General features: G+C 38.3%; 1 protein-coding gene across 8 annotated transcripts in view; it reads right to left on the reverse strand.

The window, feature by feature from the left end:
- The window catches only part of SLC44A1 (solute carrier family 44 member 1), a 171,142-nt gene that overhangs the window by 28,311 nt on the left and 115,913 nt on the right, over positions 1–26,918 (reverse strand). For 3 of the 8 annotated variants that reach the window (XM_036260909.1, XM_036260908.1, XM_036260911.1), the window contains exons 13-17: positions 23,264–23,401; positions 15,717–15,953; positions 12,876–13,157; positions 12,427–12,541; positions 8,772–10,098 (exon numbers count right to left, since the gene is read on the reverse strand). In XM_036260909.1, coding sequence (XP_036116802.1) covers positions 12,446–12,541; positions 12,876–13,157; positions 15,717–15,953; positions 23,264–23,401 — 753 coding nt within the window. In that variant the 3' untranslated portion in view covers positions 8,772–10,098; positions 12,427–12,445. Of the gene's footprint in view, positions 1–8,771; positions 10,099–12,426; positions 12,542–12,799; positions 13,158–15,716; positions 15,954–23,263; positions 23,402–26,918 lie in introns of those variants that run through there. The other 5 variants (XM_036260913.1, XR_004959488.1, XM_036260914.1 and 2 more) reach the window with 5 other exon arrangements.

Consider the following 26,918-nt stretch of genomic DNA (forward strand, 5'->3'; position numbering starts at 1 on the left):
GGGAGCTTATAACTACCTACAGAGCTTTAAGACGTCCAACGAAACTGCTGATAAGCCAATGAAATGGTCCAGTAGCTTAGCTTTGCGTTTTCTGGAATCCTAAAGTCAAGCTAGGTGCACCTTGCAAGTTATTTTTCTCAGAATTTGGCCAATAAAATACACAGTGTCAAATTAAAGACATGAAGCATTTCCACCCCCACTTTTGTTGCTACTTGCCACAACTTAAAAACCAGTGTGAAGAGATATGGTCTTGTGGGTCAGTCCCACAGCAAACATGAGCAAAGATATAAGCCTCATAGGACACTGGCTTCTTTCTGAATCTTTCAACACCTGTAAGAGGTTTGAGCCAAATAGCAATTTGAAGGAGCTCAAATGTCAGTCATAATTACATATAAACGTAGAGTACACAAATAATATGGTTTGTCAAAGAAATCCCCTAGAGTCTAGACCTTTATTTTCTAACACTTGAGATTGAAGAGAGCATGCTTTCCATAGAGAAAAAGACAAAAAATGAATTTAAAAATCTGGGTACCTTTAGGGGATATAAAGCCTTTCTACAGGCTTTCATCACTAGATGGTCTATATCACCAGAAATTGTGTACGTCAGCATCAGAATGACCCCCCCAAAGAATGAACAGTCCGGAATGAACAGTTAATATTCTTCAGTATCTCAAACACCTCTGCTTTTGAGGACTCCTCACAAATGTTCTAGAACAACTTCTTTTGGCAAGAATCTGGGCAATACTCACACGTGCTGATAAAAAGCACTCTGTACAACAACCTCTGAAGGAAAAACCCCAAATTACAAAACAACTCAGGAGAGGTTTATTGGTATTGCCAAAGGTCTTTCCCTTCATAACACCCCTTTCTTAGTCCCCAAGTCACTGAAGATAGATTACACGAGCTTTATTTCTCCGAACTTTAATGAGGCACAGCTACAGCCTAAATTATGGCCTACCAGAGTTTCATAAACCCACTAATGGAGCACATATCCAAGCTTCCATTTATGTGCAGGGCACTGCACCAGGCATGATGCGTGTAACAGGCTTTTCTGTTCTGCCTGATGGTGGGATTCAGTAGCAACTTAGCATTCACAGGGTGACCCAGACTCCAGCGAGGAAGCCTGGGCGGGCAGTGGATGAACTCTGCACTTGAGAAATTAGTTTTTAGTACATTTGTATTTCATACTTCAAGGACCCTAGGCCATGCCAAGAGATGCTAGAAAGAAATAGCTGGGAAATTCCAGGGCACCCTTGCAGCATACTGACCAAATCTGAAACCAAGATGTGATTCATGATTACTCTGTATTGAAGAGTAGCAGAATATGCCACTCCCCAAATATGAATATAGGCGTCCGAGACATGCCACCTCAGAAAATGTTGCTTTGGTGTCCTGGCTGGTGTGATCAGTGGTTAGAGCATCGGCCCATGCACCGAAGGGTCATGGGTTTGATTCCTGGTCAAGGATGCAGGTTTGGTCCCCAGTCCAGTTGGGGCACATGTAGGAGGCAACAAATTGATGTCTCTCTCTCACACTAATGTTTCTCTCTCCCTTTCCTTCCCTTCCCTTCCCTTCCACTCTCTCTAAAAATCAATGAAAAAAATATCCTCAGGTGAGGATTAACAAATGTTACTTTAATATATGGATCATTTTGAACTGTGGGCACTTGATAAACAGTAAATGCCGGGAGAGGCTCTCTCTGAACTTTCCTCATCTGCCTAAAGACATATCCTCCAAAAGGAATTCAATTGTCACCAATCCCCTTCGTGGGAGTTTCATCCACCCAGGGGGACTGCCTTTTATCGCAGGAGGAGCCTAGAAGGTGACACCACACCAGGACAAACCTTCTCACCAAATATCATACCTCCCATCTACTCTTCTAAGGGCTCATTCATCTTCCCTAAAGATCATTTACTCTCCCATCTCCCTAGAACAGTGGTTCTCAACCTTCCTAATGCCGCGACCCTTTCATACAGCTCCTCATGTTGTGGTGACCCCCAACCATAAAATTATTTTCATTGCTACTTCATGACTGTAATTTTGCTACTGTTATATCTTAGGCGACCCCTGTGAAAGGGTCGTTCAACCCCCAAAGGGGTCGCGACCCACAGGTCGAGAACCGCTGCCCTAGAAAGACAGCATTTAAACTTGAATTCTAAGCTACCTCTGGGAGTTACTCATTGTTTCCTGGGTATCTCCCATGTGTACATGTTAATACATTTCTGTGTGTTTTCCTCTCATTAATCTGCCTTTGACTGCAGAGCTCACAACTCAGAAGGGTAGGTGGACAATTACTTTCCTCCCTACGCTATCAGTCACCACCCTGGGCATGGGAAAGTGTTACAACACAGCAGACAATGACATTCTTTCCTATAAAATTTTATTTATTACATAAAAAAATTCTATACATTTGTTAGACTAAAATACAGTTTTCATTATAATTCTGGCAACTGAGTCAGTACACAGAGAAAACTTAGCATGAGATCAGCACTTTTTTTTTTTCTAATTCATATTTCTGCACAAGAAAATCATTTCAAAGCTCCATTTCACACAGGCTCATTGCACTCTGGAACCAGACGGGATTCCATCCAATGCAGAGCTCTTGGAAGTTAATTTCCCAGCAAGATTTGATAACTCCAGAAAGTTAATTGCTCCAAGTACACATTTTTAAAGTCCTCTGAGAGCAACATGCTCTGTCTGTAAAGTCTGCGCTGCGTCAATAATGACAAGTCACAAATATGAGGGCTACGGCTGTGTCTGTGGGGTTGTGTTCAAGCACCTGCGTGTGTTTCCCCACCTGGATACAGTGTACTGACACTACAATAAGGACAAACTCAAAATAACGCCATGGTAAGAGATCCTGAACTACAGAATTCATGGAAGGCTTAACTGTGATTCTACAGTTTGTAACTGGAACGGACAAAGACAGGATGTGATACAAAATTCATCTTGACACTATGAAATAGAATGCACATGGGGGAAAAAAGACCAAGAATCGGCATCAGATTGAGAAATATGTGGCACCACAACGTACTTCTCATGCTGGATTCACAGCAGTGAGAAATGGAGACACGTTGATGTGTGTTTTCTGTTCACATCGTCCCATATGCTGGGCTGGGCCTGAGAGGTCACTATTGCACTGACTGATCTTTAAAGCATGGCCTGCCTTATTCTAGGAGCCTTATTCGAACTCCAGGAGCTCGGGTAGGCTGTGCCAGCAAATACTTAAAGTTGGGCCTTTGGTCTTCAGAAGATAAGCTTTTGTCTTTGGTTGTTTTTTTTCCAGAGCACCTATCATTATTTTAGGTGCCTTCCACACTTTTCATCCCATCTTTGTGTTTGTTGGTTTCAAGTTTTTTACTCGTATAATCAAATCATTCAAGAACCCACTGAACTTCCTTCATTGGCTACAGGACCTATTTGTAGGGCAATCAGGGGTCAAGAATATTTTGAGATCGTATCATTGAAACTTCTTTTCATTGAGCTCCCAGTGCCCTTTCTATAGAAGGGAAGAAAGCAGAAAACCTCTACAGAAGCAACATAGCAGGAGACAGGTAACTTTCCCCACGTGATGTCTCTCAAAATCAAAACTAGCGAAACCAAGCGGGGCCCGAAAGAAGTTCTGAGCACAGACTACTGGAACCCAGAGGCCAGGGACGTTGACTTAAGTCGCTGTCTCAGACCATCAGCACCAAGGCTGTCCTGCGACTGTCTCATTCCGGCGGCAGGTAGAACAGTCTGTGGGACACGGCAGGAGCTTCACCCAGACCTGTGCCCATTTATTCCTCTTCTTTTCAAGGCTCCCTTTTCCTTCCATGGAATGGCTTCATGCAGACTCCTGAAAAAGTAACTATTGCAAACCACTTTCCTAACTGACGGGAGGGAAGGTCAGGACATTCTGTTTTAGATCACGCACTCCTATGACAAAAGGACATATTCAATGTAGAAACTTACACCGGACTTAGGCCCTTTTCCACCCGATATGGGAATATCCACCGTGGTCCCTTCGTTGCTAACTGTGGACAGTTTATTAAACTGTTCTAGGTGGGCAAGAAGGGTAGGGAGCTGATTTTGCTCCCTTCTCCATCAGCCAGCTAGTACGGGATTTCCCCTGCTTTCTTCAGTTTGAAAATGTAGGTAATGGATTGATGTCTGACCATAAGTTATGACCCACATCTTAAAAGAACTTCTAAGTCCTTTAAGGATTTCTGCCAGCTTTTTCAGGGGTCCTGAGGGTCCTCCCTGGAGATGCGACACCTTTCCTAATAGTAAGGTACCGATAGGAAGAAATCCATATGCTCCCGATGAAAGAAGACGGGGTGGATGTGGGGAATGGAGGCACAGTCCCTTTGGTAGTGGTCCAAGGCTGCTCTAGTGGTGACTGAAAAACATTCAAACAGGGAACGCCTCCCTGATTTACACAGAGAGAAAAACACTTCTTTTGAATTTCTACCCCTGGTATCTGCTCCTCCAACTTTCCACTAAAACTTTGTCAACTGCTGAGTTTGCCCATTTATCAACTTCAACTGTTCTCACTCATACTGACTGAATGTGTTTTTAGACAGTAATCTGATAACACTATGCCACATTTCATATCTGAGCTACACTTAAACATATCAAGTGTTTTGGTAGATGGAAAATTACAAGGATTTCCTATTCATTTCTTCTTGGATTTTCTTGACCACGGCAAGGAAGTTGGTACTTTGCCAAAAATCCACCCTCCCCACCAGACACATACACCCTCACACGTCCAAGGAAAGAAATCTTACTGTCTTGAAGATTCAGTGTTGACCATCTTGGAATTCATTCAGATAAGCGTGGTTTCTATTTCCAAAGCTAGTACTAAATCAAAGTCTTCGTTATAAAAACAACTTCAGGTCAGATGTTGGTAAGTACTATCTTAAAAATATCTTCTTCGGTGGAGGCTTAATACCTCCTTTCAGAATACATGGACAAACCAACTTTAGCGAAACCTTTGACTTGAGCTCATTAGACCCTGGGGGGACGGTGGGGTGGGGGCTGGCAGTCCGGGGGCCCTGAAATTCTTATCAGCATGTGAAATGTTCACAGATGGGCCATGTGCATTTGAGAGAGAATCTATTGCTTTCATAAGCTTCTCAAAAGGGGTCCATGTCCCCTCAAAAGATGAAGAACCTGCTTTTGAATATCAAATATTGAGTTCAGGTTTTAGCAAATAGAAGTGAAAATTTTCTGAAACATCTGGAATTACAATGTTTTCGTGTTCAGCTGGATCTTGACTAGACTAGGAATTACACAAAAGCTTTACCTTTCTGAACTCCCTAGTCCGGAGTGTTTATTCCTCAGGAGATCATTTAAGTTGTAAAACTGAGTATCAAAACCGAATAAAATAGCCTAACATTTGGGTCCCTAACAATTTCTTGTTTTGTTTTTTTTTCCCATAAACTTACTAATTCCTTTGTAAAATATCAAACTTAAATCCTATCCATGTAATTTACAAAAGTGATACTTGTTCATGCAATATTCCAACAGAAACAACTTTTGTCTCTTTATACACACATAAAAATCAAGGAGATGAATAGGAAGAGTACTATAATATTTTGGTATAAAAGAAAGGTTTTCCACAGAAATTCTCAAGTTTAAAAACTTGGCATTCAACTTTTTATAAGAAAGATAATTTCAAAGATTTAAATCTTGGATTAAAATTTTCTTCTTGGAGAATAAGAATTTGGCTCAAATTTAGAAAATTGGAATGCGGAAAAGTGTGCCATTTTAAATTTATAAGTGATACAATGTGTTTAGCTTTCTGCTCTGTTTTTAAGTTTGTTAGCTTTAAGATTTTCTCTTGACACACTCAAGGCTGCTTTTTCACAATGTGGACTCCATGCCATTGAAAGAGATGAACTAATTCTGAAAGCCACCATTGTATCTAAACAGTGACTACTTCTCTAACGGCTAACATGCATCCTTAGTACACAGAGAGACATGAGTATGCACTTACAGCAAAAGGCATTCTGTTATGAATATATAATACACCAATCTTGGCTTTATGCATTTACTTATGAACCCACAATTTTCCAATATGTATTCACAGACCACATCTTTACTGTCGGCAAGTTGTTCTACTGCACTCCTGTCTGACAGACGGAATACATGGAAACACACCGAGATTAACTGTGGCAGGGACACTGATAAGCCTCCAGACTCCGGATTTTTTATTTTAAGTTGCAATAAAAAAAAGCAGCAGAGAACTCACTGAAAGATGAAAGTTTAAAGACCTTTCTGCAGGTAACTTCTCATAGGTTATGTTAAGGCAATTAGAAATTCCCAAAATGCAATTGAGAAGGTTACTGATCAAGAATAAAATAACGTCCAGGCTATCAACATTGGCAGCTCTGGTTTTGGAACTGATCCCAGAATTCTGCTTTGTAGACGGGCTGGAGGTGAGGGGGTGGAGCGGTATCTCCTGAAATGGTCTTTATTAGTGAGTATGGTGCATATTGGAAATGGTTGAAGCCTCAGGGGCAGCGATATGGCCTCACAAATATTTGGTGCCTGCAGTTCCCTCAGCTGTTTTGAGGAAGGGGGAGGGAGAAGCATCACTCTGGTTAAAAGCAGCTCAAGCCCAGGATAAAAGAAGGGCCGTCTCCTCACTATTCCTGTAACTGCCCTAGGAAGACAGGGGAGCCCTTGGCAGATACCAAGGTATTGGGAATTGGCAGCTTAATGCCCTTTGCTGAAAAAACAAAATAGAAGAGCACAGGAACATCTCTACAAAGGAAAAACGTATTTCTAGCATAATTTTAAAATAGACTCATTGAGTGCCTCCTCCTCAACCATTATGGAAAAAGTTTGGGGACCAACACACAACCAAGCTACTGAAACTGCAGTAACTTAGGACTTCATTATGCTATAGGATAGGATAAAAGCTTTAATCCTAAATATGAAACATTGCATTACATGGTTTACAGCAACAACCTGCTTTGAGGTCTGCCCATCCATACAAGGGTTACACACGCTCACGGCCCTAGATTCCTAATGTTTACCAAAAGCACAGGTAAGCTTCCCATAGAAGATGGATCTCTTCAATTTATACAGACATGTAACCTTTCCCCTTCCATGTTATATTACAGCAGACCTTACTTTTGAGGCAGGAGCCCAGAAACTCCAAAGCACGCACCAGAGCCTCATTACCTAGCGGCAGAAATCATGACGATGCTCTGGTTACCACGATCATCACTGACAGCAGAGGACCTTAAGAGACGAGTCTGGAACACAGTTTTGAAGACCCACCACAGAAGAAGACAAAAAACCACAACCGCGTCAATGGTTTGTAAAAGTGTTCAGGTAACCCCATTTCACAGATAATTTTTGTTTTTCATCTAGTCTTCTCACTGGGGCAGAAAATGGAGGCAGTGAGTGAACTGAGCGATAAGGCAGTCAGGACACATTTAGCTGAGGAATGAATGGCAATGGATGAAAGAGGAAGCAGGAACATCCAAACATAACCTCAAAACATTTAAATATTGCTAAGAAAAAAAAAGAGCCTCTGCAAGGCTTTAAAAATGAATCAAAGAATGAAGCTCCTAAGAGAGTGATATTCTACACATCAAATATTTCTGTGTGTCTGTGTAATACACATGCGTGTCTGCATATACCTACCCATATGACACACACATTTACTTAGGGGAAACAGCCTGGCAATTAATTTGGAACTCAAATGACATGGTTACACATAGATCATAGTTTCTAAACACAATGTTAGTAAAACAAAATTTATTTGTAAAACAGGACCTGTTATATAAAATGGCACACAATCAAGTGATACAAAAATACAAAATTTCTTTCTGATTACAGTTCTAGTTGCAAATGATAATTAGAAAGCATTCCTGGTGGCTTCCAAATAGTTGAGATTGCGAGCATATGAACAGGGAGCAGCAAGAGTCCGTGATGTTGGGATGTCCGAGTGAGTAGAACCTAATCTCCAAATTCAAGATTTCCATCAGGTCACTTTGGAGGGACACCTCCTAAAAGAGCTAGCTCCTCGAATGTCTTCTGTTTTGATACCCATCTTCCAGATTTTTGCAAGTCGTAAATTTAGTTCCCAATGTTTTTTAATGTCCAAAATCTGTGTGGCTATGAAACAGAAGGTATTCTGAATTTTCTTAGATGATTTGCTCTCTCACCTATTTGGATAATTGTTAGTTACATAATTATATTTATTCCTTTCAACTGATATAAAAGAGTACAATGATAGTTTGTTAATGTTAGATGTTAACTTCTGGAGAATTATTGTTTCAAAATAGCTACTGTTACAATGTTGGTTTCCCAGATCTTGCCAAGACATGAGCTCTTAACTGTGTTGTTTTTTTTAAAAAATTTCAGATTCTTATTGCAAATATTCTGAAAAATCAGAAATATCACATGAGCTTTGAAAAGAAACCAAGGCATTTAGCAAAAGTTAGCCTAGCTAAAGAACACAGATACTTACAAAAAAAAAAAATACAATTTACCTTTTGCAGCAATTTAAAGGTCCAACCCTTTGAAAGGAAGCACATTAGCAAACAGCTGCTTATTACGCCCTACTGGCATTAATTGTATGCATTTTCATAATACCGGTCTAATTCACGGTCTAGTTCTGGTAGGAGACAATGCTCTCTTTCAAAAGATTCTCCTTCCATGGAATGATAAAATGCTGAGGCTTTCTTTTTTTTTTTTCTTTTCTTTTTTTTTTTTGTACAGAGCCTGTGTTTAGTGCAATAAGTTTAAAAAATTTGCTCTGAAATATTTACTTTACATTAACAAAAATAGCCTTTTTTTAAAAAAATTGTAACAAAAAGGAGTTATCGCATAAACAGATCATGAATTATTCTTAGCAAATTACACTTTTTTCTTAAAGCATTCACCATTACAATAAGCAGAACAATGGAATATTAGCCATTCATATCTGGTAAGCTTCAGGAATAAAAAACAAAAACAAACCCCAAAATCCCATAACCCAGCCCTAAACAAACAAACGAAAGTGTTCAACACTTGAGGATCAGAACATTAACCAATTCTTCAGCTAAACATTGTATAATTCTGGATACTTCATGAATTGTCAAGGAGAGGAGCACCTGCCAGTCTGTTTTCCAATTTTATAGCAAGCATTTGAAATAAATGGCTCTTTAGCCCTAAACCACTGGAATTTTCAAAGCTTTGTGTTCCGTGTTTCTCTCCCTTCTTTATCCCTCCCAACGTTGCTTAATCCGCTAATCAATATACAGAAACTTAAAGACTAAACTCATTGGGTGCTCCAGCTTCCTTTCAAATCAGGCACAAAATGTGTGAAAGATGCTACTAAAGTAGAAAATGGAAGAAAGACAAACCATAAGAAAAAAGTTTGCATAAGAAAGATTATCTACCCTTTTCTTTTTACCTACTCTCTTATAGAAGCATTAGGGTAAACTACAAATACCTGAGGAGTTGGTTACTTTTTAATGTTGGCAGACAAATGCACGAGCAATCATGAAACTTCCCGTAGTGGGCCCACTTATATGCTTCTCAACGTAAAATGACATGGCTTCTTTGATTGGGGAAAAGTGATTGGAGCAATTCCTTATTTCTCTGAAAGCATGTGCCTAGTCTTGTCCCACTAGGGCTTATGCATTAGTAAAATAAGGTCTTGATTTTATGCACACATCAGGGAAATCACCCCTGAATAAACTTTAGACAGAGAATTCGGTACAATAATTTTACCTAATTTAAATAACTAAAGTTAAAATCTCCTCTAAGTTATTAAAAATGTTAATCAGATATGAATCTTAACATTTCCATTAAGACAATTACAATTGAAAACATTAAATGACGGCAGTTGCCTTGGAAAAGCCACCCGTATGAAAGGAGTACATGTTTGACAAAAATAAGCATAAAAAAGGTATTAAATCCCTGTTCCTTTTCTCTGATTTTGGCTGATTATGTGTGTGTGTGTATATACATATACATATATATACACACATACATATACATATATACACACACCCACACACACAAATACATAGCTATGTGTATATATTGTTTTGGAATGTCAATGGGTTCCATAACGGTCGGCTAGGTTCAAGCAGAACTTGCTCCCGAAGCCTAGAAAACAAAGTCATACAGAGTATCATCTTAGACAATTACCAGTAAAAGGAGATAATGAATGTTACAAATGCATAGATGGTTACAAATAGCAACAAAGCAAAATGCACTGAGAATCCTTCTCCCCAGATCCTATACCAGGGCTGAAATGTGTATGCATGTTGGACGTCACACTGCTATTCTGGAAAACCTCTGACATATGCAGAGGCTACTTCTCTGGCCTATGTTGCTAGCATGCCCAGGTTTTTTGCTCCCTTTCCTCTGTAGATTCTGCACAAGTAGATGGCTTGTTCCTTCTTAAACCTCTATAGTACACTGGGTAAATTTTTCTAAAATCATTTTCAAAGATTTAGAGAGAAACCTCACAAACTGTCAAAGTTTCCTTAACTAGTAGGATCTCTCCAAAAAAAAAAGTCCAAGAGGAAAACTGAGAGTATTTATATTCAGTTCAATGATCCCCCTGTCAAGAGGAAAATACAAAACCTCATTTTTTCTGACCGTTATTTTATAGGCTAAACATAAACCCTACATTACAACATCCCAGAAGGAGGCAGGCAGATGGTGAACTCAAACAGCAGTGCTTCTACAGAGATGGCAAACTAGTATGGCACACTCTCGGGCACTTTCGTCTAAGGGCATAATGTGAATCGAACCAAGCAAATATGAAGAAGCAATACTAAATTCTACCGGTCCCCAAACTTTAGGGAGGAATTTCTTAGCTAATTCTTTAGAGACACATAAAAGATGGTGGTGGCAATAGGGGGTTGACTCTTGCCATGTATACTGTAGAAAAGAGATAAGAATTAGAGGTACTGATGGGCTTAACATTTTAACTACCCTGTGAGCACCACTTCACACTTCTCTCTTGCATTTTTCAACCACGTAAAGCATCATTCTTAGGGATCAGATAAGATAATGTCCAAAGCATCAGAAGAACAATGCACAGAAAAGATGTATTTGGGGACTTGTCATTAATTTGCAAGCAATGAACTGATGAACAACAACAACAAAAAATAAAAGCAAAAACTGAATGAAGATTTTAATGCATTCGTTGGAGTTAAAGAACTTTATTTAAAACTGAAGGCAATATTAGGGAGAAAAAAATCTTTCTCAATTTTTGGCTTCTGGTAGAATGCCACATAACCTGGGCAATTCTCCTAGCATTATGAATTATGAATTAGGGGTTTAGGTTAGAGAAGGTATACGTGCATTCTGATCTACCACAACCCATCTATCTTTCCCTTAAGAAAACAGAACTACATGCCAATCAATTACATGGTCAGAGTAGCTAGTCCTAAACCTCCAAATATTCTCCCTTTCTTTAAATGCTTATTACTGCACAATTATTTAGTGGAAGCTTCAATCACTGGAAAGATAGAAAATGGGGGAAAGGATGATTTACATGTTAAGATTGTCTATATCTTTTTTAAGTTTTAGGCTTGGAACCGTATTTCCTGAATAATTAGGACAACCAAGCAGCAGTAAGAAAGAAGTCTTCCTCATTTTTCCATGCCACCATAGGGTTGGCACGATCTTTACAGCCATCCCCCTAAGCCTGCATGGAGCAAGAGGGGCAGAGAAAGGGGCAGGGAGGCAGGGAGGCAGGAAGGCAGGGCACCTGGCTGGAGGGAATGCTGACTGGTGTCCCTTGCCCACTCAATCCAGTCCCAGCTAATGCATACTGTAAACTAAGAGCTACATAACCACTGTCTACATCCTTGTACTTATGAACAGAGTGGTCTGTGCCTTGGGAATCTAAACACTGAAATTTTGCTTTATAAACATCAAAGCTATTAAGAGCATCAACAAAATAGGTACAGGAAGGGGTTACAGAAGAAAGAGTTTGTGTCTAAACATTCTTCTGAGACTTTAATTTAGGTTGAATATGCAATTACTTTCCATATACATATATAGCCTCTTCTACTCCCTTTAAATGAACCCATTTCCTTTACTCTTACATACTTAAATGGGCTTGTTTTATATATTTCTTAAGTTGGAAAACTATGCATTGAACCATTTATTAAAGTATAAAGAAGAGAGTCTTTACCTCACACTTTTGGCTATTATATGTAATCACAAGGCACATTATTTAAAATAAACTGTTTAAGGATATAGGCAATTGTATAATATTTTGAAACAAACATGCTATTTAAGAACAATACATTTGTAAAATTGTAGTAATTAGACCAATATGTGCTAGAGACATCTGTTGTTCTGCAGCAATGAGAATATCTTTGAAAAGGCAGCTTGGGAGTCTCCCTACCCTGATTAACTTTAAGTTACCCCGCCCCCCTCCACAAAGGAAAGTAGAATATATATATCACTGACCAGAGGTTATTTATCCTTCTCACAATTCAGCTGAGGTTGGAGAAGACCAGGTTGTCTTATTTAGTGGGAAATGTGGGTGTTGATGAAAACAGACTTGTTTGCTACTGAAAAATAGCTTAAGAAACAAAGAAAGTACAATCCAGGCAACAGAAGAAAAAGTCAGCAAAGGGGAAAAGACAGCAACATAAACAAACCAATATTAAAAAATGGGGGAATATGGATTTCAGCAAGTTGAAAGGAATTGCTATTATCACCTTCCAAAAGGACAAAAATCAAGCCGTCAGTTCAAATGCACAACCAAAGGGTCCAATGAAAACTAACCACTGACAGTTACAAAGAAAAAAAAACAAACAAACAGAAACGGCAATTTCACCTTGGGGGACAAGAACATCCCCTACCCTGCCATGACCACTCTTCACTGTGACAATGCCGGGTTCCTTTCAGCTTACTTGTACAGAAGGTGGTCTCAGTTGTGACAAGAATTCTGCCATCCAAGTGATGGGTAAACACACAAACAGAAAGAGCAGCACGTCCTGAGTGACACAGACAGCAAAAGCTTCTCCGGAAGAGGTGCAGTCAGTGAAGACAGAGAGAGAGAGGAAGTGAAAGTGAAATTCTGGGAGGGAGGCCCCCTCCTCCTCGCCACCTACCATGGGTTTTAGCTCCCTGGCATCAGCAGCGCCTCCCTTACCAGCTTCTTTCAGTGCTTTCCTACTGTTCTCCACAAACTCCTGCAAAACAGGGACCAAGTGGCACACATTCTTAGGTCCTTTCACATTTCGGCTGGTAGATAAATTCTAAAGAACGTTCACATTTTTGACTCAATATTGGGAAATGGATGGCCTAAAACCATAGCAATAAATAATATTTAGTGTGAGACACAAGAGTGGCTAAGTTTATGGGAATGAAGTGCAATCTGTTGGTATGAAATCTTTTTTCCATCCATTCACTGTGACAAGCTTACTTAATGATAATATTAAGAGATAATGTTAGTGCTAGGCCAAAGAGAAAATAGCTAACTTAAAAAGAGAAAAAGACTATTTTCCCACACTTAGAATAGTGTTTTATTGATTGATTTACTTTTTCCATATCATGGTTAAAGGGAACAACAGAAGCATTGTACTCCATAAGCCTACTTTTTAATAATTCTAGAAGGCAAAAGAAAGCAGTGGTACTACTAAGCACAGAATACTGCTTTTACCAAACCATAAATAAGCTGCTTTAAGAAAAAGTCTACCTGGACTTGAAATTACTCCATAAAGGAGAAAGACAGGGAGTAACAACCAGAACCTGTACTTGAGATGGATTTGCCCCTAAGAAAACGTTTCTATCCTGTCAAAGCACTTCTCTGTTAAATATCCTCATCATTCTTACAGAGAAAACTAAAAGAAGAAAAACTGTATTTTTTACTCTGCTTTTGATCAGTGGCTTAAAAACAAAAATAAATGCTTCTCCTAATGTCTTAATCACAAACGAGATGCAATTATCATAGGCCAAATTTCATTATGAAAATATCCAAAATTTAGTTGGTGATGTGTTTGGTAAAAGAGATAATCAGTACTAAATAGGTCAGTTAACTCATTTGGTATTTTTGTAATTGAAAAAAAAAAAAACCCAAATAATCTAGTTTATTTATTAACATATTTATTTATTAACATATTAAATAAATAAACTGAATTTAAATCCATGCTCCTGGAAGATGACTTACTATTTCAATATCTAATGTTTAGTCTTCAATATTATCCACTCTTAAGATAGAAATACTTATTAACAGCTTAATAGCCAGGTACTATTATTATTATTTTATTTATTTTATTTTGTTTTTTTATCCTCACCTGAGGACATTTTTTCATTTTTTGTTCAGATAGAGTGAAAGGGAGAGAAAGGAAGAGAGAGAGAAACATCGATGTGAAAGGGATGGGCATTATCCTGTACACCAAAAGGTTGCAGGTTCGATTCCTGGTCAGGGCATATACCTAGGTTGCAGGCTCGGTCCCCAGTTGGGGGTGCGTATGGAACATAACCAATCGATGTTTCTCTCTCTCTCTCTGTCCCCCTCCCTCACTCTAAAAATCAATAAATGTATTCTCTGGTGAGGATAAAAAAAGCATCTTTAATTTTGTAGCATCTAGTATTTAAATCATTTAATATACTAGTTTCTAAATTTTTAAAAAGATTTAATTAAGATTCTAATACAGGGAAGCTGCAGAGGCTACATAATTATAAAGAATCTGAATAAATACCTGTGTAAAGGTTCAGATCTTAAATAATATTAAACAATACAATCTACCAGTCATGGGTCTGTTAATCTATATTCATTAGAAAATGCCTTTAATTTGGCCTGGCATATTTAGGATAATGAGTTTTAATGGGGTTGACAGCAATAATACTTGAGAAGGTGGTAGATGAAAAAATACATGTAGGTACTAACTACAACTTGGGAAATAAAGAATTTTTGTCCTTGAACCTCACTTCAGGAAAGAGCACTTAGAACACCAATGGTCCAATGTTCTAATTTAAGAGGTCGCTAGTTCAATTCCCAGTGAGGGCACAGGCCCAAGTTGTGGGCCAAATCCCCAGCGAGGGGCATGCAGGAGGTGGCCAATCGATGTGCTCTCTCATCGATGTGTCCATTTCTCTCTCCCTCTTCCTTCCTCTTTCTATAAAATCGTAAAGAAAAATTTTTTTTAAAAAAGTCAACCTATAATACTGTCAACAATAATATATATATATATATATATTAAAAAAAAAATCTTTGCTTTCCTCATAAAAAAATAAATAAAAAGTCAATTCAAACCCGTCTAGCCCTGGCCAGTTTGGCTCAGCGGTTAGAGCGTCGGCCTGCGGTCCGGAGAGACCCAGGTTCGGTTCCCGCTAAGGGCACGTACTTCGGTTGCAGTTTGTTCCCGGCCCTGGTTGGTCGTGCGGGTGGCAGCCACTCGATGTGTCCCTTTCACGTTGATGTTTCTCTCTCTCTCTCTTCCTCTCTCTCCCTCCCACTCTATCTGTACAAAAGATGGAAAAATATCCTCGGGTGAGGATAAAAAAAACAAACAAACAAACAAAAAAACCCGTCTAACTGCAGAGGAGCAGGCAGCAGTACAGAATAGTGTGAACTCAGGTCTGTTAATGGGCAATGCTCTAGCTAGGTGGATTAAAATGGTCTCATCCATGCCAAGAGGGCTCTCTTCCCTGATTCCCCCAAGACTAACCTCATTTATGAGTGTTACAGGTTTAATTTTATTAGTATTTTTATCCCTAAAGCAGTAGAGGGCATTTGAAGTACTTACCATCAGTACTTTATCCATATAGAATTCTCTGCCAGGGCTCCCATCATTGTACTTTGTATCAATGGCAAAACACAAGAATAATACATCCACTACCATTTCATAAATGGACAGGAAGCAATGAGCGACTAGGAAAGCAAAGAGGCAGACGATGATCAGAGGCAGCACCCACACTGTGTAATCCTGCTGGTAGTTGAGCAGCATAATCCCAGCCAAGCCCGTGCAGCAGACGATCAGCACCTGAGGCAGACAGAACAGGGACCACATTTAATACCCTGCTGCAGAAAACCACTACTTCTTCAACATCTGCAGATTTAAAATTCTCTTTACTACTTATATATGATGGTCACATGAGTACACTCCATCTCAAATTGGAAAATATAGTTCATATATATGTATATGAATTATATATATGTTATATATATAAATAAAACAGTTATACATGTAATATCATATATATATATGTATAACATGTCACCTAAATTTAAAAAACATCTTTGTTGACATTAAAAATAACCAATTTTTCCAAATGTTACGCTCATTTTCTAAAGCTTCCCTTATTGAACACCTGTGGCAATTTTTAAGACAAATGTACCCATATTTTAGAAAAAAACTTATGCATATTATTAGCACTCAGAAGAAAATTACTGACATTTCAGGGTATTTCTATGGGTATTTTTCTAAGCATTTTTACAATTATAAAATAGTACTGTATAAACAAATAATTAAAAGCTCTTCATTAATATTTATAGTATCATTATGAATGTTTCATAAATACTTATTCAGCTACATAATTTCATTTTATGGGTGATTTAAAATGTATTTAACGATTCTCCTACAGTTGGAGACTTACTGTTTTCAGATATAAATAATGCTGCAACAAACATCTCTAAAAACTTTTTCTTCTTTAAACTTATCTTTATTGTTGAATGTGTTACAGATGTTCCTCCTTTTCCCCCTATTGACCCCCTCCTCCCCGCTCCCACCCCCCTCCTGCCTTTCCCCACACTGTTGTCTGTGTCCATTGGTTATTCATATATGCACATAAGTTCTTTCGTTTGTTTCTTCCCACTCTCCCACCCCCTTTGCCTTTGAGGTTTGTCAGTCTAACAACCAGTTTGTACTTTTTTTTTATCCTGACCCAAGGACATTTTTCCATTTTTTGTTCAGATAGAGTAGGAGGGAAAGAGAGGGAGAGAGAGAGAAACATCAACGTGAAAGGGACACATTGAGTAGCTGCCACCCACGCAACCCAACCAGGCTGGGGACAAACTGCAACCAAGGGGGACAAACACACCCCTAGCGGGAACCAAACCTGGGTCTCCCTGGACCACAGGTTGACGCTCCAACCACCTAGCCAAACCGGCCAAGGCCAGTTTGTACTTATTAATCCTTTCACCCTTTCACACACTTCGCCCAACCCCTCTCCCATTTGGCGACCAACAAAATGTTCTCTGTATCTATGAGAATGTTTCTGTTCTGCTTTTCATTTTGTTTGTAGAGTCAATTGTCAATAGATATGTATTTATTGCTATTCTGTTTGTTCATAGTTTTGGTCTTTTTCTTCAAGAAGACCCTTCAACATTTCATATAATAATGGTTTGGTGGTGATGAATTCCTTTAGCTTTTTCCTGTCTGGGAAACTCTTCATATGTCCATCAATTCTAAATGCTTTGCAGGATAGAGTAATTTTGGTTGTAGGTTCTTGCTTTTCATCACTCTGTTTCTTGCCACTCCCTTCTGGCCTGCAAAGTATCTTTTGAGAAATCAGTTGACAGTCTAATGGGAGTTCCCTTGTAGGTAACTAACTGCTTTTCTCTTGCTGCTTTAAAGATACTCTTTGTCTTGAACCTTTTGCATTTTCATTATGATGTGTCTTGGTGTGGACCTCTTGGGGTTCATCTTATTTGGGACTCTCGGTGCTTCTTGGACTTGTATGTCTGTTTCCTTCACCAAGTTAGGGAAGTTTTCTGTCATTGTTTCAAATAGGTTTTCAATTTCTTGTTTTCTCTCTTCTCCTTCTGGCACCCCCAAGATGCAAATGTTGGCATGCTTGAAGTTGTCCCAGAGGCTCCTTACACTATCCTTATTTTTTTGGATTCTTTTTTCTTTTTGCTGTTCTGATTAGCGATTTTTGCTTCCTTATATTCCAAATTGATGTTTTGCTTCTTGGCTTCACCTACTCTATTATTGAATCTCTGTAAATTATTCTTTATTTCAGTTAGTGCCTCCTTCGTTTCTGACTGGTTCTTCTTTATGCTCTTGAGGCCCTCACTAAGTTCACTGAAGTTCTCACTAAGGTCATTGAGCATCCTTATAAGCAGTGTTTTGAATTCTGAAACTGTTAGGGAGGCTAGGAATCACTTGGGAAGTTTGTGAACAATGCAGATTCCTGGGCCATGCCCCCTCAGATTGTTTGGATCTAAGCCCAGCAATATTCATTTTAAAGGTGCCCCAGGTGCCCAGCCAGTATGGATCAGTGGTTGAACATCAACCCATGCACCAAGAGGTCGCTAGTTTGACTCCCTGTCAGGGCACATGCCCAGGTTGTGGGCCAAATCTCCAGTAGAGGGCATGCAGGAGGTGTCAGTTGATGTCCTCTCTCATTGATGTTTCTAACTCTCTCTTCCTCTCCCTTCCATTCTCTCTAAAAATCAATAAAGAAAAAACAATATTAAAAAATAAAAAAAGTGCCCCAGGTGGTTCTCACACAGTCCACAGCCTACAAGAAGTACTGGTCTGTATCAGCAATCTCTGTGGTGAAGTACGCATATCCAAGGGAATGTTCAAGACAATCACCTGGAGCTGCTACTTATATTTCTCATGTATTTAAATGTTCTTTTATTCTATGCTTTATAATGCATATATTAGTAAAGGCTAGACATATATCATTAATAAATAAATTGGGGAAGTGTGTGCAACATTTTTTTTGTAATAAGATGCATGATTTCAAAAGTTCAGGCACTTTTGTTCTAGAGGATGCATTATTAGTGATATAGGAGAAGAGATTCATACACAGGTAAGATGTGAGAAGAAGGAAGAAAAAGATGCTAGTTTTGGAGTCAGAAAGATGTAGCTTTGAGTCGGAGTTAGTACTCTTAGTTTTATGACTCTAAGTAAGCTCACTGACCTTTTCTGAGCCCCTTTTCCATCTTTAAAAGAGACATAATAGTACATACATCCCACACTCTTATTTTATGTTAAAATAAACACTCTCAAAGCATTAACACAGAGCCTGGCAATCTTAGCTTCTTTCTTTCTTTATTTTTGCCACCATAAATCTTGCATTTATGATGCCCTTTCCCCATGGAACTCCTGTTTTGAAAGATTGGTTTACCAATAAAACAGCATTTATAAGTAATAATTCATATTCTCATTTTTTATTAATCAAAACAAATAAACTGCCAATAATAACATATAATTAGTGTTAGAAAAAGAATGATAAAATAGAGGTAAAAATAATTTCACACAGAAGCAAAAAAATTTGAGATTTTGTTTCTTTAGTAGAGCTGTTAAGGGGCAAATATATAATATGTATTAGACTTAAAAATGTTTAAAGCGCTTGTAAATCTCTAGTCTTACCTTTGAGGACTCTGTAGGCCAGTGATGACACGTCACGAGCCACTATAATGAGGAGTTATGGGCCCTTCCAAATCTAATTTACCATTCCATGAAACCATCAAGTCTCCATAGAAATGGAATCCATGACATTGACTTTTGTATTCTTTTTAAATATGGGGTTTTTAAAATTAAATGAGAAATCTTGAGATACTTGTAAATTTGCATGCGGTTGGAAGAAATAACACAGGATGATCCCATGTCACCTTTACCCAGTTCCCTTCTAGGACAACATCTTGTAAAACTACAGTACAATTTCACAACCAGGGCACTGACATTGACACAGTCAAGATACAGAACAGTTCCATTATCACAAGGATCCTTCCTCAGCCTTTCATAGTAGCCCTACTTCCCCCCAACCCATCTCTTACCTGGGCGACCACAAATCTGCTCTCATTTCCACAATGTTTTCATTCCAAGAACGTTATGTAAATGGAATCATACAGTATTTAACCTGGGATTGGCATTTTTCACTGAGCACATTTACCTCAAGATCCATCCAAGTCATTGTGTGTGTCAATAGTTTGTTCCTGACACTGTCTTTTATTATGATCTATCTAGTCGAACTACCTGATCAGAAACTACTTCTGCATGCTAGCCGCCACTTAACTGTAATGAAACAAACTCTGTTCAAAACAATTTATTGTATTCTATGATCAGAACTGTATTTTTAAAACAGGGAAACTACAAAATTTATCTTAGTATGTTGGGAACTCAGGAGATTTTCTTTCCTCTTAATTTTCTCCTTTTTGGATTTCTCAATTAACAAAATGTTTATCTTTCATGATTTTAAAGTTTTTTTAAAATAATATTATAATTACATTATTCAAATTTATATCTTTCTGGAAAGCAATTTCACAATGCATATCAAGAACCCTGTACTCTGACTCACTAATTCCACTTCTAAGATTCTGGCCTCAGAAATGAGTATTCATGTGGACAGGATTTGTACACAAAGGTTTCACTGCAGCATAGTTTATATGAGTAAAAAAAAAAGAGAGAGATGGGGGGGAATCAGTAGGGGAAAAAGGAGAAACATCTGTAACAAAAAGAAATTAATTTAAAAAAAAGAGAACAATTTAACTGAAAACAAAAGCAGGGACTTGGTTAAATAAATAATACAGTAATTGTATAACCATATTTAAAATACTTTTAATAAAATAAAAAATATTCATAATATAATACAAAATGAAAAGAGGGATACAAACTGTCTTTTCAACTGGATTTTAAATTTTCTTTATTGACTAGTATATGATCAATACCCAGAATAGTCCCTTGGACATTACTTAAACACGCTAGAAATATTTGTTGAATGAATAAAAAAAATTATGAAAACCTAAAGAAAATATTTTGATGGATAGGTCACTAAACTGCTGAAAAACTCAAAGCCAATTTTAAAACACTGTATTTCATCATCTATATATTTTTCCTTTAAAAAGTGAATGCATACTTAATATATAGAACTTTATTTTATTATGGTAAATTAGGGGGAGAGGTTTGGAATCATTCATATTTTCAATATCTAAAAAGATAAGCACTATTAACATTTTGAGATACCAATTTTCATTTTTTTATGCACATTTTAAAACAAACAGTATAGTGATAGTGTAGCAGCTTTACTCTGCATTTTCACTTAATGTATTACATACATTATCATATTATAAACTCTTAATAAAAAAATGATGTAATAGGTGAATAATAATCTGTTATTATTTCCAACCATTTCTCTATGGTTAGTTTACAATTGATCACTGTTACAAATAATGCTCTATTTTTCTGTACTTAAAATTATTTTTAGCAGTGGTGTGCCATCATTAGAATTACTGAATCAAAAGACTTTTTGAAAAACGGCCGAAGGGTAAATGTAATGTCAGCTGAAGCAAGTATAGCACATAGTGATTACAAACGTGGATGTCAGGCCTGATTTTGAGCTCCCCGTCTACCACATTCTAGTTCTCTAAAGCTGAGCAATTTACTTAGCTCTCTGAACTTTATAAAATAAAGATAATAGTAATAGCTCACCTTCCAGGGGAGGCCAAATATAACCCTTCCCATAAAACTCTCCCCTGAGTACCTGATAGCCAGCAAGTATCTCAGAATTTACTAAAATCACCATTATGATCAAATGTTACCACTTAGTATAATTTTCTCCCTTAGTACAATTTATTCCTTCACATGGCTTCTAATTTCCCTTTTACTTTAATTGCTCTGTGTATGTATTTTTTTTTATTTTAAGTTGTTTCATATCTTTCTTAGCAATAGGGATAAATTACAAATATGTAAGAAATAAACAAAAAACCTGAAGCCTCCCAGAATTAGTCACCTAGCATATAAATCACACTAACAGCACAGTCAGGCACTGTATTTAGTCTTTGACATGGATTAACTCATTTAATCCTTCCTATAAAAAAAAAAATCTCTTATTGTAAAAACATGACAAAACAAATCCAACAGTCATGATGTAAGTTTAATTATAAATTTTCAAAATAACTTTCTGCACAGTTTTAGAGTTTCTTTTGGATGACAGTGGCTTAAGAACTTAGAACCACACAGTATTATCAATGCCTCTTTACACCAAATATTTTTTCCTTTCACCTTTTAAAAGCACAGTGGCTGGAGAAACCTAAGTGTTTGGCAATAACAAGAATAGCATTTGATGGAATACTGACCATTATGACAATGAATAATTATGAAGATTATCAAAGCAATATGAAAAATGTGTACGACATAATGTGAAGTGAAAAGGGCAGAGCAAACAGATATGTATGCTACGAGTGTTATTCCATAGAAATATAAGCCTACAAAAAAACACTGGGAGACAAGATATAAACCTGGTAAGTTATTAGGTTATAGTGGTGGTGCCTTTTACTTAACTCAAATTTTGAGTATTTTATGGTTTAATAAAATAAACACAATAAAATCCAGTTATATTATTATTTTGCAGATTTTAATAGTAATATACAATAAATTACTTCTTCTCAGACACTTTTAATGACAGTCAAGTCTCATTCCTCAACAGCTCTATTTTAAAGGGGTCTTTATACAGTAATGATGACAGCTAACATTTATTGAGAACTTATAATGCATCAAGCAATGTCTTAGGTACACTACATGTATTTTTTTTTTTTTTAATTTTTTTTCTAATTATCCCCATAGTTCTGTTTTTTAGGACTTATCTTTTTTTTTTTTTATCTCCATTTTTTGTTCAGGTAGAGTGGGAGAGGGAGAGAGAGGAACAGAGAGAGAGAGAGAGAAACATCGACGTGAAAGGAACACATGGAGTGGCTGCCACCCGCACAACCGACCAGCGCCGGGGACAAATTGCAACCGAGGTACGCGCCCTTAGCGGGAACCGAACCCGGGTCTCTCAGGACCGCAGGTCAACGCTCTCACCACTGAGCCAAACTGGCCAGGGCAGTACACTACATGTATTAACCAGTTTAATCCTCACAGCCCTAAGGGTTTGGCATTATTATTATCCTAAATTTATACATGAACAAACTGAGGCACAGAGGGTTATGTACCCTGCCTCAGGTCACTCAGCTAATAAGTGAAAGAGGCAGGATTTAAATCTAGGCAGTCAAGCTCCACCTGCAAGACTCCTAACCACTACACAGACTATTACTTAATTTTTTACAGTTTAAAATATGTAAGAGAAACATAGGCAAGGTACATTTAACTACCCTGTGCCTGTTTCCCCAGCTGTAAAATGAAGCTATCAATAGACCTTCCTTTATAAATCTGTGTGAGGATTAAATGAGCACACACGTAAGGTACTTAGAAAGGTGCCTAACACATATTAAGGGCTTTGTAAATGTTTGCTATATATTGTTACTTTTAGTGTTTTGGTGGGCTAGATGCTTTTGAAATTAAAGAGCAAATATATAATGCAAACATTTACAGTATGTCTCAGATAGTGTACTTGGTCTTACCTTGCCTAGGAATAACATGAAATCCCCCACTGTGTTGATGGCAGCCACTCGCAAAGCATTCTCCACGAGAATGACAAAGGCATCCTTCGCCGAGGTGCAGAAGTTGGTGCTGTTGATTGCTGTGGCTGTGTACGCGTTCTGGACACAAGCAAAAATAGTATTTTCATCAATAAATGTAATCTTACCCAGTTAAAATAGAAACTAAGCATAATTAAGCATAGCTTGTAAAAATATTTCACAATTAAGCCCATGGCATTGGTGAGGTAGAGTAAGGTGAAGCACAAGAAAATATAAGATATTAAAAAATATACCTGCTATGCTAAAAATAACTTTTCAGTTGGCTTAGTTTCAGTTCTTTGAAGACACTGATATTTATGAAAACACATACTAACTAACCTTTCCCACATCTATGAACTTCTTCCCTGTCTTAGGAAATCAAACATATCGAACCTCTCCTAAATATCTCAGTTCGAGGCAGTACTACCATTCCAGCGATGCTTTAAAAGCCACACAAATGGCCCTGGCCGGTTTGGCTCAGCGGCTGGAGCATCAGCCTGTAGACCAGAGAGTCCCGGGTTCGGTTCCTGCTAGGGGCACGTACCAAAAAAAACAAAAAAAAAAACAAAAGCCACACAAATGCGTGCAGGCATCAGATTGCCGTGTGTTTAACCTGGAACACCTACCGTTTCCTCCTTGGTGCTTTCTTCTCTGCTGTCACTTCTCACAGCTCTCGTAGCAACAGCTGTTTGCTGCCCAGTATTTTACACCCTCCATTCTGAGAGCAGGACCTGAACGCTCCTTTGAGAAAACAGCCCTTCCCTGTTGTCTTAAGTGTCTGAGTGGAGTTGACACCACCTTCAGCTGCAGGCGTGGGCAAGGACAGGCTCGGAAACGAGCACATAAACTAATCGGAGCCAAGGAAAGCAAAAGATATTCCCTGGGGCTTCTGGGAGAAAGAGTTTCCTTTCTCATCCATAGGTGCTCCTGACAGAGCACTCTCTCATTTTCCTTGGTAAGGAGCTGTGAGGGTATGAATTGCCATGATGTTTCATCAACATAATGGGAAGAACCTAGAGCTGCTGGAGGTCACAGTGTGAAACCAAGGGTGAGGCTGACACCATGGAAGTCAGAGCGGAGAGAAACCAGGTTCCTGCACTTGGTGACAGTATTTTGCATCATTAGGAACTAGCCAGATTTCTGGACTTTTCAGTTACAGAAGCTAATATATTGCTAAGACTCTCCCCCCTCTCCTTCCTTCCCACTCCCTTCTCTCTCTCTCTTTTAGGTCAGATTGATCTGGCTTTTTGTCCCTTGTAGTACTGAGTCCCAGATGACACACTTTTATTCCATTACACCTGCTTCTGCTGCCCATGTCCTCTTTGACTAGGTACAGACTGATTTTTTTCCTCTTATTTTGACATTACATTTTAGAAGAGCATTGGTATTTTCTGGGAAATTGTGCATAAGTACTATAACATCAAATATGTGTAAGTCTTAGGAAAGAATATGAATTTTGTGACTAAAACTTTTGGCCCTGAGGAATTTCTGTGGGTTCCGAATGCTGAAGATGCTGGAAGACTGCTGGACACGAAGGCCTGGCTGTGCAGTCTTGTCCATAAAGCTTTAAACACTGAGCTAGGGAGAGACCGTCTCTAATTTATGAATGTTCCAACTGAATGCTTGTTAGTTATTAAGAACCTGGTATGGAGAAGAGGTTTGACTCATCAAAAATGTAATTTGCCATTATATGATTAAATTCACTGATTAAAAATGCAAAGCATTTCAGGGCCAAGGAAAGAGTCCTGTACGGAGCCGATCGCTACTTAAGGTTCATAAACTTTTCCAGTAATGCAGCAGTAGGAAATGACGGTGCCCTTTGAGAAACACTGTGTGATTTTAATTTGTGAAATGTGATCACACAGATTGGGGTAATTTATTCTCAAAATATATGACTATATTATGTTTGCAGGCCTTTGTATCTCAAAAGCTAATACACACAGAATTCTACAGAAATCATCCTGTTAAGTTTTTCTCAGCATTCCTGCTTGCTCTCTTCTGTTGTCGTCTCTGCTTCTTCTCAGCTCTGGGGTCGCAGGCACCAGAGAGTTAACTACCTAACCGCAGTGGCCCACATCTCTTCATCGTCTACAAAGCTCCTCTTGAAACAGTCTGCCAAATGCCTCAGTGATATCAAAATAACCATACTTTGATCCTGTGCAATAGTAATTCTATTGAAAAACGATGGAGAATTGTCCTTGCCTGAACTATTCTCAAAAAACCCAAACTAGTTCCCAGTTCTCATCAGTTACCTATGTGCTCACTTAAAAAACAAAAACAAAAAACAAAAAACCCCACTCAGCAATTTATTCTAATGCAGGGGTCTTTTAACTACTGCCTGTGGGCCAAATCTTGCCTGCTGCCTACTTTGTAAATAAAGTTTTATTGAAACACAATGAAATAGAAATCTGACGATGCTCATGTCCCTTACATAAAATGGCACAGTATTTGCATATAACTAGCATGTATCTTCCTGTATACTTTAAATCATCTCTAGATTATTTATAATACTTAAAATATAAATGCTATGAAAATAGTTGTTATACTGCATTGTTTAGGAAATAATGACAAGAAAAAAAAGTCAGTACATGTTCAGGACGGATGCAGCCCTCATAGGCCTAATACATAGTACATGCCAACAACAGCAATCACATCCCCCCACACACAATGTTTTTCATCCATGGTTGGGTAAATGTGAAATCTGTGGATATGAAACGTGAATATGGAGGGCCAACTGTACTGAATAAGTTTTTCAGAGAAAAATACGTCACCATATTTTATATGTGTGTGTGTGTATAAAACACAATGCTTCCTGAACTATAAAAAGCATTATGTCTAGAATCAAGGATACTGAACAACCCATTTAAATCAACTATGTATTGTCTTAAATCCAACTGCTGAGCCAAACCGGCCAGGGCCAAACAACTCTCTCTTAACTATGCTGTTCTCCCTGTGCAGTCTGAACATGACTTCCTTTGAAAGACGAGACGGAAGCAAGAGAGGACTCCAGGAGCAGGCCCAACACTTCCAGCGTAAACTGTAAATGCTTTTTCGTTGCCCTCATTAGTTTCCAGGAGTGTCAGCTTATTTGAGAACTATTATTATTCCTCCTCCTCTGCTGCTGCTTCCTTCCTAACCCTGCCCCATCCATTCCATCTACTCCTAGAGCAGAAGCCCATTTATCTGTGGACATGGAAGGAGGTAGGATTGATTTCTTTTCTCCACTCCTCAGTTCCAGGATCAGATAAGCTCACAGAAACTTAGCCTTTTTGGCAACATTCCTACAAATCTGTACATTCAACCTAACTGAAAACAGCGAGTGGATACTTTACAAGCTTTCCCCCACTCCCACGGCAGCTAGAGGAGCTGCGTGTGATACACAGAGGTCAAGATGATCTCTTCAGAAAGAAAAACATGCTACAGATCACAGTAGGGCAGTGTCATTTCGCTCCGCTTCTATACCTCCTAGTCTAGCAGGATTTGCACTAAGGTCCTCAAGAAATTCTGAGTCCTTTGCAGCTTTCTTGACAGCGTTCCACAGCTCGGCTAGACCACACACAGAGAGGCATCGCTGATGAACATTTTGCCCCAGCCCAAC

Source organism: Molossus molossus, unplaced genomic scaffold (genome assembly GCF_014108415.1).
Source record: "Molossus molossus isolate mMolMol1 unplaced genomic scaffold, mMolMol1.p scaffold_m16_p_14, whole genome shotgun sequence".
NCBI lineage: Eukaryota > Metazoa > Chordata > Mammalia > Chiroptera > Molossidae > Molossus > Molossus molossus.